General features: G+C 38.6%; 1 protein-coding gene across 1 annotated transcript in view; it reads right to left on the reverse strand.

Moving 5' to 3' along the window:
* LOC142631785 (callose synthase 10) overlaps positions 1–15882 on the reverse strand; it is a 64670-nt gene that overhangs the window by 21148 nt on the left and 27640 nt on the right. Inside the window, exons 28-32 of the mRNA XM_075806101.1 lie at positions 5645–5739; positions 5466–5556; positions 5220–5380; positions 5024–5133; positions 135–269 (exon numbers count right to left, since the gene is read on the reverse strand). Of these exons, the coding sequence (XP_075662216.1) occupies positions 135–269; positions 5024–5133; positions 5220–5380; positions 5466–5556; positions 5645–5739 (592 nt within the window). The remainder of the gene's footprint in view (positions 1–134; positions 270–5023; positions 5134–5219; positions 5381–5465; positions 5557–5644; positions 5740–15882) is intronic.

The raw sequence follows: 15882 nt of genomic DNA on the forward strand, positions 1-15882 counted from the left end.
ATTTGAAACAGGTAGAAATAAATAATATATTTTTCAATAGGTAAAGTAATCAAATAGTAGCACTAGAAACAAACAAAATTCCTGAATGCATCTGGAATTAAAGGATAAATTGTTATTGTTTAAGTGATTCTAACCAGTCCTGGCTAGAGTCTGCCCTCGGTAAGATGCCCAAAACCGCAGCTCCAAAGAATCAGTTGAACTGTCTTGAAGTTCTGCATCTCTAGTAGCTTCCGCACGGTCAATCCGTTCCAAAAAATTGTCCCATTCATCTAATTAGAAATCAAAATCTCAGCCATATTTGGTAAAGACAATGGACATAATAATATTATTAATAATAATAATATTATTAATAAATAATAATAATAATATTAATAATAATAATAATAATATTATTATTAATAATAATAATAATAATATTATTAATAATAATAATATAAAGAAAAAACCGCCCCAAAAAGCATTATATTGAACAAGGAAAAAAGCTTTAAAACTTGGTTCTCCTAATCAAAGCAAATATAAAAACACTTAACATCCATTTTTCCAAAATCCTAACAAATGTTCCAGAAACCTTAAAGTCATGGAGAAATGACATTATTCAAAAAACAAACTAAAATCATAAATATAAGAGATTCTAGGGTTCAAGCATATCTTGTGGTGCTTGGGCACTAGGGTTTGAACCCCACCAACCCCCCCCCCCCCCCTATTTACCTATCAAAAAGGAAATATAAGAGAATCCCCTTCGAAACATCCAGAAAACAGTTTTTTTTTCTCCCTAAAAAATTTAAAAGCATATATTAAGGACAATTGACTAGCACAATGGTAAAAAATCTCAGGCTGCCAAGTGCAGTGCATGGGCTCAAGTCTTGAATATGCAAAAAAGCTAATTTAAGACCATATGCAAGCCATCTCTCCCAGGACCCAACTTAAATGGGACCAGTACTGGGAAATGACCTTTAAAAACTGCTCATGCTATAGGAAAGGAAACCAACATTGGTTGCAAAATCCATAAACAAAAACAGGTTTCTAAGATTGTCCAGCAGCAAAATACAATGATTTTATAACCTTCTTGTGCAAACTGCAAACATCTGTAAAAGAATATTGTTCCAGTGGAATGGTGTTGAATGAGCATCTGTAAGGGTAAATCTCTGGGCCATTTGTTGATTAATTGTGCAGTGGTGAGCGAGCTGTTGATCTTTTGCCTTCCCTTTTTTTGTAGTCCAATGGTCAATGACAAAGATGGTGTTTGAGATGAATGAAGTGCTCTTCAGGTGAAAATGTTGGTTCGGAAATGGTTGTGGCGGTTTGGGAAAGAGGAGAATGGGCTGTGGAGGAGGGTGGTAGCTTCAAAGTTTGGGAAAGAGGGGGGGGGGGGGGATGGACTTCTAAGTTAGGTAGGGGAGTTCATGGGTTTGTGCAGAGGCATTCATACGAGCTGGGAGGATTTTAGCAAAAATGCTCAATTTGTTGTTGGGTTGGGAAATAGAATGAGATTTTGGCAGGATGGGTGGTATAGGGATTAACCTTTCCAAATGGCTTTCCTGAGGCTGTATGGTATTGCTATTGACAAAGGGGCCTCTGTAAAAGCTTCTTTGTCAAGGCACGAGGCGAAGGATAAAAGAATTTGAGATGTTTGTTTTATTCAGGAATTTAATGATTGGGAGATTGATGAAAGGCTGCATTTTCATCGTATCTTGGGAGCCAATACTCCTTCAATGGATGTTGGGGACCAGTTGAGATGGAAGTTGAAGCCTAATGAGATCTCAAATACGAAACCTTCTTTCTTTGGAAGAATTTTCGTGGAGACAGAAATCGAGGATGTTTTGCATTAAGGAAGGAGACAACAATACCAAATTCTTCCATAAGGTGGCTAACTCCCGCAAAAGGTATAATCAAATTAGTATGCTAGAGTTGGATGGGGTTACTTATGAGGATGAATCAAAGATGGCGGACCAAGTAGTACAATTTTATAAAAACTTGTACAAGAAGACAGAGGAGTGGAGGCCTTTTGTGGAAGGTTTAGAGTTTGATCAGATTGAAGGGTTGGAGAGGGACTGGCTTGAACAGATGTACTCTTAAGCAACGTCAGTCTTCCACCTTTTTATTTTTATTTTTAATACCTATCAAAAAAAAAAAAGGTAGAAGACTGACATTGCCTAAGAGTACATTATTTAGTCTTCCGACTTAATTTTTATCTCTTTTTACAATCCCTACACATGTCGCCAATAAAATTGAGAGGTTGCAAAGGATTTTTTTGTGGGGAAACTCCAAAACACATCTGGTGGGATGGGATAAGGTGTGTGCAACTCTGGAAAATGGTAGGTTAGGAGTAAGGAAATTAACTACTTTTAATAAAGCCTTACTAGGAAAATGGTTATGGTGGTTTGGGGTTGAGGAGACAAGGTTTTGGAGAAGGGTTGTAGCTCTAAAGTTTGGGGAAAAATGGGGGGTTGGACTTCCAAGCTAGATAGAGGGGTACATGGGTGTGGTTTGTGGAAAAGCATCTCAATGGGCTGGGATGTTTTTAGTAAAAATATTCGATTTGAGGTAGGGGTGGGGGATAGAGTGAAGCTTTGGACAGATTAATGGTGTGGGAATTCTCCACTTCAATTGACCTTTCCGATTGTGTATGGGATTGTCTCCAATAAAGGGGCATCAGTGGCCTCTTCTCTTGAACGGTTGGAGATAGAGGAACGGAGAAGCTGGGATGTTCGTTTCATTTGGAGACCAAATGATTGGGAAATGGGTGGTGTGGATGCTTTTCTTCGTACTTTGAGCTCTAATTTACCTCCAATTGAGAATAGAGTCGTATGCGATAGAAGTTGTCGAAGAATGAGGATTTTGATATCTGATCGTTTTATAATGAGCTAAGAGGACCCGTGCCCTTTATATTTCCTTGGAAAGGCGTTTGGAAGGTTAAGACCCCTCTGCGTGTTTCTTTCTTTGTGTGGACTGTTGTATGGGATAAAAACCTTACAAGTGACAATTTGAGGGATAGAGGGATGAACTTTGTTGACTGGTGCATTATATGTCGTTGTAAAGGGGAGACGGTGGATCATTTGCTACTGCATTGTGTTAAAGTTTACTGATTGTGGAGTTTGGTGTTTAGATCTTTTGAGATTTCTTGAGTCTTGTCAAGATCAATTGCAGATACTCTCTTTGGTTGGTGGAATTGGCCTGGAAAGCATTTATCTAGCATTTGAAATTTAGCTCCGCCGTGCTTAATGTGGTGTATGTGGAGGGAAGGAAATTGGAGGACGTTTGAGGACATGGAAAGTTCCGATGATCAGCTATTGGCTTCTTTCAGTAGCTCTCTTTTTTATTGGTCTAGGGCTTAGGGACACACCTTTAGTGAATCTCTCCTTATGTTCCTTAGCTCCCTTCTTTGTAATTAGTATCTTTTCTTTCTGTTTTTTATCATCTTTTTCCGTAATTTTTATCTCTGCCTTATGATTTTCTGCATGAGGTAGTATTTTTGAATCTCCCTAGACGTGTTTCCTTCTTCGTTTGGTGTGTAGCTTAGAATAAGATCATAATGGGTGATAACCTGAAATTAAGGGGCTTGGATTTTGTAGGCTGGTGCATTATGTGTCAACACTGTGAGGAGACAATGGACCACTTACTTCTTCATTGTGAGATGGCTTATCGGTTATGGAGCTTTGTTTTTATAACTTTTGGAGTGTCGTGAGTCATACCTAGATTGATTCCAGATTTGCTTTTTGGCTAGTGGAATTGGTTGGGGAAGCATTCATCTCAGATCTGGAATTTCGTTTTGTTGTGCATACTATGGTGTCTTTGGAAGGAATGGAATCGATGAACTTTTGAGGATTTGGATAGTTCCAATGATTAGATGATTACTTCTTTTAGTGGAACTCTTTTTTATTGGTCTTGGGTTTGGGGATTCACAACTAGTGATTCTCTCCTTTCTTTTCTTAGCTCTCTTTCTCTTTTGTAATTAGTCATGATTCTCTCCCTTCTTTTCTAGCTCTCGTTCTCTTTTGTATTTAATCTGTTGTTTGGTTTTCTTTTAAGTATTTTCTCTATTTTTTTTTCTTCTTGTATTTTTCTGGTTTGCTCTGTGTTTTACTTGCATATTGTAGCCTTTCGTATATATATCATTCTTACTAATAAATAAAAAAATGTTGGTTCGGATAACATGGCAGCGTGCACATGTGAAATGCTGCCCTCTTTGCTTAATTTCAAGATTTGGGGTGAAAGAAATAATCAAATGGTTAGTGGTGTGGAGTTGTCTATTAATGAATTGAAATTGGTATCCCTCTGATTGTTGTTTAAGTAGTCTCATGAGCTTGGCACCAGTTCTACAATTCTTCTGTAGATTTTATCAATTCTCTTTCTTTCTATTGTAAATTGTAATCCTTTAGGATATAGCATGAGGTTTGTTATTCAATTCTATATATAATTTTTTGTATTACTGGCTGAATAAAGGAGATTAGAGGGGGTCCTTTTAAAATTAAAAAATTAGAAAAATAATAATAAAAAAAAGAGAGGCCAGCTGATGCTGCGAGGTTCAGATGGGGAGAAGTTTATGAGTAATAGCCCTAGAATGTTTTCATTTTTTTTGTGTGCATAGTGGCTTTTTAAGTTGGATTCTCACTGTAGGAAATTCAGAGAACCACAAGGTTGTTATTAGATAGTGCTATATGTGCATGAGATGGAAACATGATACATCGTTCACCTGCCTTATATCACTCAAGCTCCGTGGTGGACAGTTTTCTCTCATTGGCATTTTTTTGGTTATCCTGTTCTGTAATCAAATAGTTGGAGGGTATTCACTTGGAGATTGGTCTACTCTGATTTGATGTGTAGCATTTAGAGGAAGAGGAAAATACAGTCTTCGAGGAAAACAAGCAACTATGTGCTCTAATCATGTTATCTCAGGGCAAGCAACCCCTTTCACATTTCATGTTGATTGAATTTTGCACTGGTTTGTACTTGTATTTTCCTTTTTCAGAAGTGCCTTCAGATAGCAATGATTTCTTATTGAGAGATAAAGGAAGAGACATACCTGGAAAAATCTTCTGAAGATAGAAAAGAACAGATATTCCATCCTCATTTTCAACCCGCAATTCAGAGTTAGAGTACAGCACTGTCTCACTGTAATATGGGGTGAAGACACTATTCTCGAACAAACAAATAAAACGAAATTAAAATGACATGTTTGACACTGACAAGGAAAATCACTTCTTTTGACTTGCAAATACCTGAAGGGCATCATTTCACTAACTGGCTTTGCAGAAGGCATATCCATGAATAATGAATTAGTAAAGAATTCCAATCTTCTTCTTGCTTCAAGATTCTTTGGAACATTATCTGCAGAATCTTTTACGGTGAGAAGAAGGTGCAACCGCCTCACTTGCTCCTTCTGTGACAACAAACAGGGTAGAATTGTTCAGGTAAATCCAAACTACATAGTAAAAGAGGTCATGCAAGCTTCCAAAAATGTATACAATTTCAGGGTCCACGGGCCATTTAATCCTAGAAAAGAGTCTCCCGTCATTTCTTGCTCTTGCCAAAATGTTCCATGTATCAAGCTGCTCCCTGGAGCATTAAAATAGAAACAAATAAGTACAAATTCAACAAAGTTATCATTCCATATAGATTCTGCATCATGTGGAGAATCATATACCTTAAATCAGATGACAACAACTCATGCGTAACAACTTCATAAAGGTCATAAAGAGCTTTTGCAGCACCCCTTGCAAGTTCAGGAGTTTCATTCCTCTAATACAAATCACTTGTTAGTATGAAAATGATAACAAGCATTCACCATAACTTATAAAATTGGAAAAATAAATACACCATCATCCAGTATTCAATGAAATCAAATTCAACATTTTTATCAGCGAAGTACTTTGTGTGGCAGTAAGACATACAACATTTGGAAGACAAGAGACCAATAAAGGGAAAAACTGTGCATTTGGAAAAGCAACCAAGCACTCCTAATTATGTAATTAAGAAATAGAGAACATTTAATAGCAGCAATGTCTAATGCTCTAATTCATTTTTCAACTATAAAGGATAACCAACAAGACAATGGAAGCACTACACAGCCCTTAAAAGGGCAACAAATGAAATAACCAAATAACAAAAGGATAGAACTGCACCTAGAAAATAATAATATAGTTATGTGGACCAACCTGTTCAAAAACTCACATTGTTATGAAATAGGAAGACAAACACAGTATGCCAATCATCCAGGAAAGCAGTACAACAGTGATAAACGTATTTGTAGATCAAATAGATTGCTAAAGTAGAAACTACTATGCAATACAACAATCTTATTTGTTGAAACCCCCCTTTACACCCCACAAGTTCCTTTTTTTTTTTTATATATAAGCAAAAAATTAACTCCAAAAAAATTAAAAATTAAAAACCTGGCCCTAGTAAAAGCTGTCCCTCACTGTTTGATTGAGGGCTTGTCCACCACCCACCCAGACCCAATAACTGCCCAATCCGAGTGGCAATCAACTGCAGGTTGCCAATGCCAAGGCCCAATCCCTTCGTTTTGAGTTGCGATTTGGCCGACATAGAAACCGGCAAACCTGATCCAACCAATGATTGGTTCTCTCTCCATCACAAATCATGAATTTTGGCTAAAAATCCAGTAAGCTTGAACTCTATCTCCGCCGATATAAGGAGATTTGGAGGGATCTTGGCCATATCTAACAAGATCTCAATAGATCCAACCAGATTTCGGCCAAATCCAGCCAAATCTCAACCTATCACAAACCCGACTCCGACCGATACTCACCCGACACCCAATGAGAGCTGATCCAACGCTCCTTCCAAGTCGGCTAGGGTTTTGATTTTTGCCACCCAAAGTGGTCATGTCGAGTCCAGGTTGGGCACAAACCAAACCCGGACCAACCCATGGCCACCCCTATTTTGATGTGGAGCATTTGGCGTGAGATAAATAACCGGTGTTTTGAAGACTCTAAAAGGACAGTAGTAGACTTAATAAATTTATTCTTTAAAAAACTATTGGATTGAATGTCTATCATAGAAATTCCTTCTATATCTTCAGTTTATGATTTGATGAATGCTTGGGTGACTTTTTTGGCCGCCAGTTGTATACTTCCTGGATACTTAGGTGACTCTATTTTATGATTTAAATAAAAATTCCATTACTAATCAAAAGGGAAAAAAAAAGTAAATGGGAAGTACAAAAGAGATGCAAAATAAGAATAAATAGAACAGATGCCTACGATTCAAAATTAACAAGTTCCCAATTTTTTTTTTTTTTTTGATAAGTAAGAATGTTATATATACGAAAGGCTACTCTATGCATGAAAAACATAGAGCAAACCCAGAAAATACAAGAAGAAAAAAAACTGAAAAAAACAAAAAAGAAAACCAAACAACAAAATAATTACAAAAGAGAAAGAGCTAAGAAAAGAGGGAAGAGAATCACTAGTCGTGAGTCCCTAAGCCAAAGACCAATAAAAAATAATCCCACTAAAAGAGGCAATCAACTGAACACCGGAACTATCCAAATCCTCAAAAGTCCTCCGATTCCGTTCCTTCCAAATACACCATAGGATGTACAATGGAACTAAGTTCCAAATTTGAGACGAATGCTTCCCCAACCAATTCCACCAGCCAAAAAGCAAATTTGGGATCGATCTAGGCATGACCCAAGACAAACCAAAAGTTTTTAAGACAAAGCTCCACAACTGATAAGCCATCTCATGATGAATAAGTGATCTACCGTCTCTCCATAATGCCGGCACATAATGCACCAGTCTACAAAATTCAATCCCCTTAATCTGCTTAAGTTATCACCCGTAAGGATCTTATTTCAAGCCACACACCAAACAAAAAAAGAAACTCGCCTAGGGGCCTTTATTCTCCAAATTACTTTCCAAGGAAAGACAATTGAGGAAGAATCCCGCAATTTGTTATAATATGACCGGATGTCAAACTCCCCATTAGGCTTCAACTTCCATCTCATCCGGCCTCTAACATCCATTGGAGGAGTATTAGCTCCCAATATACAAAGAAAATGCAGCCATTCATCCATCTCTCAATTATTAAATTCTCGGATAAAACGAACATCCCAAATTCTTCTATCCTCCGTTCCCTACCTTGACAAAGAAGTTTCTACAGATGCCTCCTTATCAATGGCAATACCATACAGCCTTGGGAAAGCCACTTGAAAAGGTTGATCTCCATACCACCCATCCTGCCAAAATCTCACTCTATTCCCCAACCCAACAACAAACTGACAATTTTTGCTAAAAACCTCCCATCCCATGCGAATACCTCTCCACAAACCACACCCATGAACTCCCCTACCTAGCTTTGAGGTCCATCCCCCTCCCCCCCATTCTTCCCCATATTTTGACGCTACCACCCTCCTCCATAACTGACCCTCTTCCTTCCCAAACCGCCCCAAACCACCGTTAGCTATAAGCGCACAAATTTTATCCCATCCTACTAGATGAATCTTGCTATCACCCCATAGAAAGTCCATTTGCAACTTTTTAATCTTATTAGCCACATAAGTAGGAATGGTGAATAGAGATACAAAATAGGTAGGAAGACTAGATAACGTCCTCTTGAGTAACATCAATCGACCCCCCTTAGACAAATACAATCTCTTCCACCCGGTTAATTTTCGCTCAATTTTTTCCAAAATAGGATTCCAAATTGAAGGGAAATTATGCGAAGCCCCCAACGGCATGCCAAGATAAGACATAGGCAAAGTTCCAACTCTACAACCCAAAATTTCCGCCAGGGCATGCACATCATCAACCTCCCCTATAGGAACCATTTCACTCTTGTGCACATTGACCTTCAAACCTGTTACCGCCTGAAAACTAAGTAACAACAACCGAATATGAAGAATTTACTCCACATCTGCATCACAAAAAAGGATAGTATCGTCTGCAAACAATAGATGTGAAACACATTCCCCACCACCCCTCCTACCCTCAACTTTAAAACCGCGGATCAAGCCAGCTCCCTCCACTCTTCTCAACATCCTACTAAACACCTCCATCAAAATCAAAAACAGCAAAGGAGATAGCGGATCTCCTTGTCTTAAACCCCTTGAACTACCAAAAAAATCAATTGGAGACCCGTTAATCAAAATAGAGAACTGAACTGTGGAAATACAAGTACGGATCCACTTACACCACCTCACTCCAAAGCCCATTCTATTCAACAAATACAGCAGGGCCTCCCAATTCACATGATCGTAGGCTTTCTCAATATCAAGTTTACAAATGACTCCAGGAACCCTACTCTTCCCTCTACTATCCACACACTCATTCGCAATAAAAACCGAGTCAAGGATTTGTCTCCCACCCACAAAGCTATTCTGAGTCTCAGAGATCAACTGATCTAAAACCACTCTCAAACGATTTACCAAAACCTTAGCCAAGATTTTATACACTCCCCACCAAACTAATAGGTCGGAAATCTCTAATATTAGAGGCGTCATTCTTTTTAGGAATCAAAGCAATGAAGGTAGCATTGAGAGATTTTTCAAACTTACAATGTTGAAAAAACTCTTCAAAGACTGCTAACACATCTTTCTCCACCATTCTCCAACAGTGATGATAAAACGCCATAGTAAACCCATCCAGACCTCGAGCTTTGTCCCCCTCCAAATCACGTACGACTTGAAGTATCTCCTCTCTCTCAAACTTCCTTTCAAGCCAAACCCTCTCCATATCTCTAATACGATCAAATTAAAAAATAGAATTGAGATATAAAGATTTCAATCCGTTTTTTAGAGTTAAGTTCTACAAGCACCCAATGGGTCTTGAACCCATGAACTCACCCTCCACCTAGAACGTATAAGCTGAGGAGGTACTATTTGAGCTCTAGCTCAGTGGCTAAAGACTTCAATCCCAATACTGTGACCCATTTCCTTCAATCCTAAATGTTCATTTTCCATAAGTTTTTGATACATAAAATTCCATAATGACTCTCAAAAGAACCAATTAGGGGAAAAGAGAAGTATCTCCAGGTTGACTAAATTGCTATACCGGAATAGTGACCATGTTTTGGATCATATGCATTATCATGATTCTATGCAAAGCAAATCATTACAACATCAAAATCAAGATAAGGGGGAATGTTCAACAAAATCCAAGACGCTAGGAAGATTAAAGCGAGGCATCAGATTCTAAATATGGTTATTGTACATATAGAACTTAAAATCATAAATACCTAATGTATTGAAATATTATAATCAAGTGTTTTTAAATATGTTGCATGAAGAAATTTTGCCTATTAACATGGTTTAGGGCCTTTAGGCTCTATTAATTATTCTAACAACAGGTTTTACAACAAAACTTCTATAAATTTGAAAATATAACAATAAGTTTTACAACAAGCTTCTATAAATTTGTTATCCTAACAATAATTTTTACAACAGGCGCCTTTATATGGTTAATCTAACAATAGTGGCACCTAGGCAAGCACCTGGCTTGACTTTAACTAACATGATTCCCACCTATTTTATGTCTTTGTTCTTGATGCCTACTGATGTGGCCAACAAACTGTAAAAACTCCAAAGGGATTTCCTTTGGGGAGGCATCAGTGGTATGAAGAAGTTTTATTTACTGAATTAGGGAGTGGCATGCTCACCATCAAAATACAGGGGTTAGAGGAATAGGAAGCTCTCTGCTTTTAACCAGGCTCTCTTAAGGAAGTGGTTGTGGAGATTCAGAGCTGAAAGGGATCATTTATGAAGGAGGGTAGTCTACATTGAATTTGGGGAGGGTGAATGAAAGAGCCGCCTCAGGGTCCTCATGGGGTTAGTTTTTGGAAGAGCATCAATTGGGGTTAGGAGCCTTTTTCCAAATTCTTATGGTTTGATATACAAGACGACTCTAGAGTACGATTTTGGACACTAATTTGGTTTTGCAATCGCTCTCTCCAAGATTTGTTTACCAACCTGTTCACCTTAGAGGAGGACAAGGAAGCCTCAGTGGTTATGTATTCAGCCAGCACCCATTATGGTGAAGTCCAACATTGGATCCCCACTTCACCAAGTCCTTTCATGATTGGGAACTGAAATCCATGGCTTCTTTTTTTGAGCTACTCTGCTAATTTGCCTTTCTTCCACAAGGGAAGACCGAGCTTTATGGATGCGAAAGTCAAAAGGCCAGTTTAGGGTTCAATCATTCTATAATACCCCTGAAATCCTTCACTATTCTTTGGCCAAGAAATTTGGACCTTTGTCTTTGCTTTGTTTGGCCGAGTGTGGGTGATGCCAAAATCAGTGCTTGAGCTTTTGCAATGTTGGAAAGGATGCTTTCAGTGACACAGAATGCTAAGATGTGGAGAACAACGCCCTGTGTATCATTTGGATTTTGTGGTTTGAACAAAATAGAGGGATTTTGATGGGGTGGAACACCCAATCTATGTAGTCAAAGTGCACATTTTGCAGTCCTTGTACGACTGGATGCAAGCTCAGGGTGGTATCCATTCAATGTCTTTTATTGATTTCTCTGTCTCCTTATCTTTGATTTTGTGTTCTTCAATGACTGCCCACATCCATTTGTGCCGATCTTTTTTTCCTCTTTAATGGAATTTTTTACTTATTAAAAAAATTAAAAGATGGAAAAAATACATAGATTTGTGTTTTACAGATTTGTTTTATTTTTCTTTTCATTTTGATAAGATTTATAATTTTTTTTTTTGATAAGTAACGTAAGAATATTATTAATAATAGAAAAAGTGTCAAACCGAGTACATTGGGGATGTACTATGGAGGCACAAATCAGGAAACAACAGTACAACGGTCAAGAAAAATAGGAAAGGAAGAACAAGAAAAATGAGAAAAGACCACACTCCATTGAAAGAAAGTGTGCAAGAAAGAAGAATTAATCTCTACCAAAGAACGTTCACAACCCTCAAAACTTCTAGCATTCCTTTCACGTCAAATGCACCAAAACAAGCAATGAGGCACTAATTTCCAAACATCAAAGTAACGATGATGTGCAAACTTTCCTTGCCAAGCCTCAAACAACTCAAGAACCGTATGAGGCATAACCCATTGAATACCAAACAAACAGAAAACCAAGGACCACAACTCCCAAGCTATGGAGCAATGAAGTAGAAGATGATCCACCGACTCCCCACAACTCTTACACATATAGCACCAGTCAAGCATTATCACACGTCTTTTACAAAGGTTGTCTGTTGTTAAGATCTTACCTAAGGAAGCAAACCAAGAAAAGAAAGCCACCCTTGGAGGGACCTTCGAGTGCCATATCACTCTCCATGGGAAGGAAACAAGATTAGGAGGATAGAAGGAGCTATAATATCCTCTAACCTCAAAACCTTTATTCCTTGCAAGCTTCCAACAAACCTTATCTGGGCCAAACTCCCGCACTGTCGAAGAATAAACCAACCCCATAAACCGATCAAAGGCTTCTTCTTCCCAATCTTGTGGTGGACGACGAAATTGCACATTCCAATGAAATCTCCCAGCAAACCAACCCATAACTTCAGCCACCGAGGAATCCTTTGACCTACTAATACAATAAAGCTCCGGAAAGGCCTCTTGGAGAGTGCAATCCCCACACCACACATGCTTCCAAAATTTCACTCTAGTACCATCCTCCACATCATATACAAGGAGTTTAGAGAAATTCAACCAGCCACTTCTAATGTATCTCCATAGACTGACCCCATAAGGACTTGTCACCTTTTTCGTACACCAACCACCCCAAATATTCCCATATTTTGCCTCTATAACCCTCCTCCATAAAGCATCAGTCTCCAAGCCATACCTCCACAACCATTTTCCTAGCAAGGCAGAATTAAAACTTCCCAACCTTCTTATACCCAACCCCCCCAACCTGCAAAGGCTGACAGACCTTTGCCCAATAAAATAAATGTATTTTAGGTTCACCACCAATCCCATTCCACAGAAAATCTCTCTGTAATTTCTCCATATGCTTTGCCACCTTACCCGATAAAGGAAAAAGGGAAAGAAAGTATGTAGGTAAAGATGATATTATGGTTGTATTCCACAATTTATAGTTACAACGGGAAGGAGGCATTTTAACCCTAGATGTCTTAGAAACATTAGGAGGTGTCAACTAGTTAAGTTACAAGGCTCTTTAAAACTTAGATCCTTTTTCGTGCTGCTAGAATAAATTTTTGAACCCAACTACCCGCCAAAATCCAACCATTCACTTTAAGGTTGGACATAGATGTTTTCGTCAGAATTGTTGTTGGTCAATCGTGAGTGGTAGGATTCTCCACGGATCAAGTCAAGTATTGGTTTGACCCCCAACCAGAACCCAGCTTACTCCTGGTCACCCCTACTCCAACTCATTCAGAAAGACAAGAAGAGGGGTTAATATGGCTTGTATATTAGTATAGATCGCCTCTGTAGAATCTTCTTTGACTGGGGGCAAGGGAGAGAAGAGGTTAGGATGTTCATTTCATTCGGGACTTTAATGATTGGGAGATGGATGAAGGAGTGACCTTTCTTCGTATCTTGGGAGCCAATATTCCTTTAATAGATGTTGGAGATCGAATGAGATGGAAGTTGAAGCCTAACGGGGATCTTGACATCCAGTCATTTTATACCAAGCTGCGACGTTCTCCCTCTATTGTCTTTTTTTTTTTTTTTTTTGATAAGTAATAAACTTTATTGATATCAAAAAGGAACACCCTAGTACACAGGGAGTGTACAAGGAGTCAAGAAATCAAATACAAAAATTGCAAGAGTCTAGGAAATCAATAAAAGAAGGGAATGATTGTTTTTGCAAAGCAAACAACCAATCCTGCAAAGTTCTAAAAAAGAATAGCTTGAGGTCCGGAATAGATCTCTCAATATCTTCAGAACATCTACTATTTCTCTTCCTCCAAAGACACCACATTAAGCAATGTGGAATGATAGACCAAATATATCCATTTCGATGACGACCAAAACTGCCTTGCTAACACCCTAACAGCCCCAAAACAATGTGCGGCATAACCCAAGTGACTCCAAATAGACCCAAAACCATAGACTATAGATCCATAGCAATAGGACAATGAAGGAATAGATGGTCAACCGATTCACTATTTCTTTTGCACATGTAGCACCAATCCAAAATCCACACCTTCCTTTTTCATAAATTATCAATCGTCAAGCATTTCCCTAAGGCAGCAGTCCAAACAAAAAAAGCTACTCTAGAGGGAATCTTCTACTTCCAAATACTTTTCCAAGGAAAACCATAGATAGTGTTGCCAACTAGAATTCTATAATAATCACTAACCATGAATCCCTTATCTTTGCTAGGTATCCAACACATTTTATCCTCACCAAGCCCCCTTATAGGAGAACTATATATGGTTTCCATGAAGTCTGACATAGCCTCAAGTTCCCGAGCATGCACACCCCTAAAGAATCTCACATCCCAAAAGAGGACGCCATTGGAAGACTTCATTAGCTTAGCTACACTGGCATCTTTATTCCTGCAAAATCTGAACAAGTCAGGATATCTAACAGCAAGAGATGTCTCTCCACACCACCAGTCTTGCCAAAACTTCACTCTAGACCCATCACCAATATCATACAGAATATGGTGTGAGAAAGAAGGCCATCCTTGACTGATATTTCTCCATAAACCAACACCATAAGAGTCATTCACAGATCTAGTACACCAGCCCCCCCACACACATCCATATTTCATCTCTATCACTTGTCTCCAAAGGGCAGCTTTCTCAATCGCAAATCTCCATAACCACTTCCCAAGTAAAGCTTCATTGAAAAGCCTTATCTTCTTTATCCCTAAACCACCCGAAGAAATAGGAGCACAAATAGTAGCCCATTTAACCAAATGAATTTTAGGTTCATCTCCAAAACTACCCCATAAGAAATTATGCTGAAGCCTCTCAATTTGGTTAGCCACACTAGCAGGTGTAGGAAATAAAGATAGAAAATAAGTGGGTAAATTAGATAGGGTGCTTTTGATTAGGGTGACTCATCTCCCTTAGATAAATATAAGCGTTTCCAACCCGCCAATCTCCTCTCCATTTTCTCCACAATTGGATTCCATATAGTCTTATCAGTGAATTTAGCACCCAAAGGAAGACCCAGATAATTCATTGGAAGAGAACCCTGCTTACAGCCAAGAACAACCAACAATAGGTCAATATTATGAACTACCCCGACCGGAACCAATACTGCTTGCCCAAGTTTATCTATAGACCCGACACCGCCTCAAACCATATAAGAATCATGCAAAGAGTCAAAATCAGTTCTAAATCAGCCTCACAAAAAATTAAAGTGTCATCCGCAAAAAAGAGATGAGACACCGCCAAGGATCTTCCCTCCAAATTACCCACACTAAATCCTGACATGCGTCCTTCATGAACTGCTTTATCCAACATTCTTCCAAGAGCTTCCATCACCAAAACAAACAACAATGGAGACAATGGATCACCTTGTCTCAAACCTCTAGTGCTACCAAAAAATTCACAAGGAGAGCCATTAATCAAGATGGAGAAACAGATTGAGCGGAGCCGATTAGCCAAGACGTTAGCAATAATTTTATAAACACCCCCAACTAGACTAATGGGCTGAAAATCCCTAATCTCACTAGTTGCATGTTTTTTAAGAATGAGAGTAATTAAAGTTGCGTTTAAACTTTTCTCAAACTAACCACTAGCAAAAAAATGATGAAATACGGTCATAAGATCAGGTTTAACAATCCCCAAGCAAGCTTGGAAAAAAGCCATAGGGAAGCCATCTGGTCCAGGAGATTTATCCTCAGCGCATTTCCTTTTTTGTTTGGTCTGTTGCTTGGAATAGGATCCTCACAAGTGAAAACCTGAGACTTAGGAGTTTTAATTTTGTGGATTGGTGCATTATGTGTCATTATTGTGGGGAGACGATGGATCACT

This window comes from Castanea sativa, chromosome 4 (assembly GCF_040712315.1).
Source record: "Castanea sativa cultivar Marrone di Chiusa Pesio chromosome 4, ASM4071231v1".
Taxonomy (NCBI): Eukaryota; Viridiplantae; Streptophyta; class Magnoliopsida; order Fagales; family Fagaceae; genus Castanea; species Castanea sativa.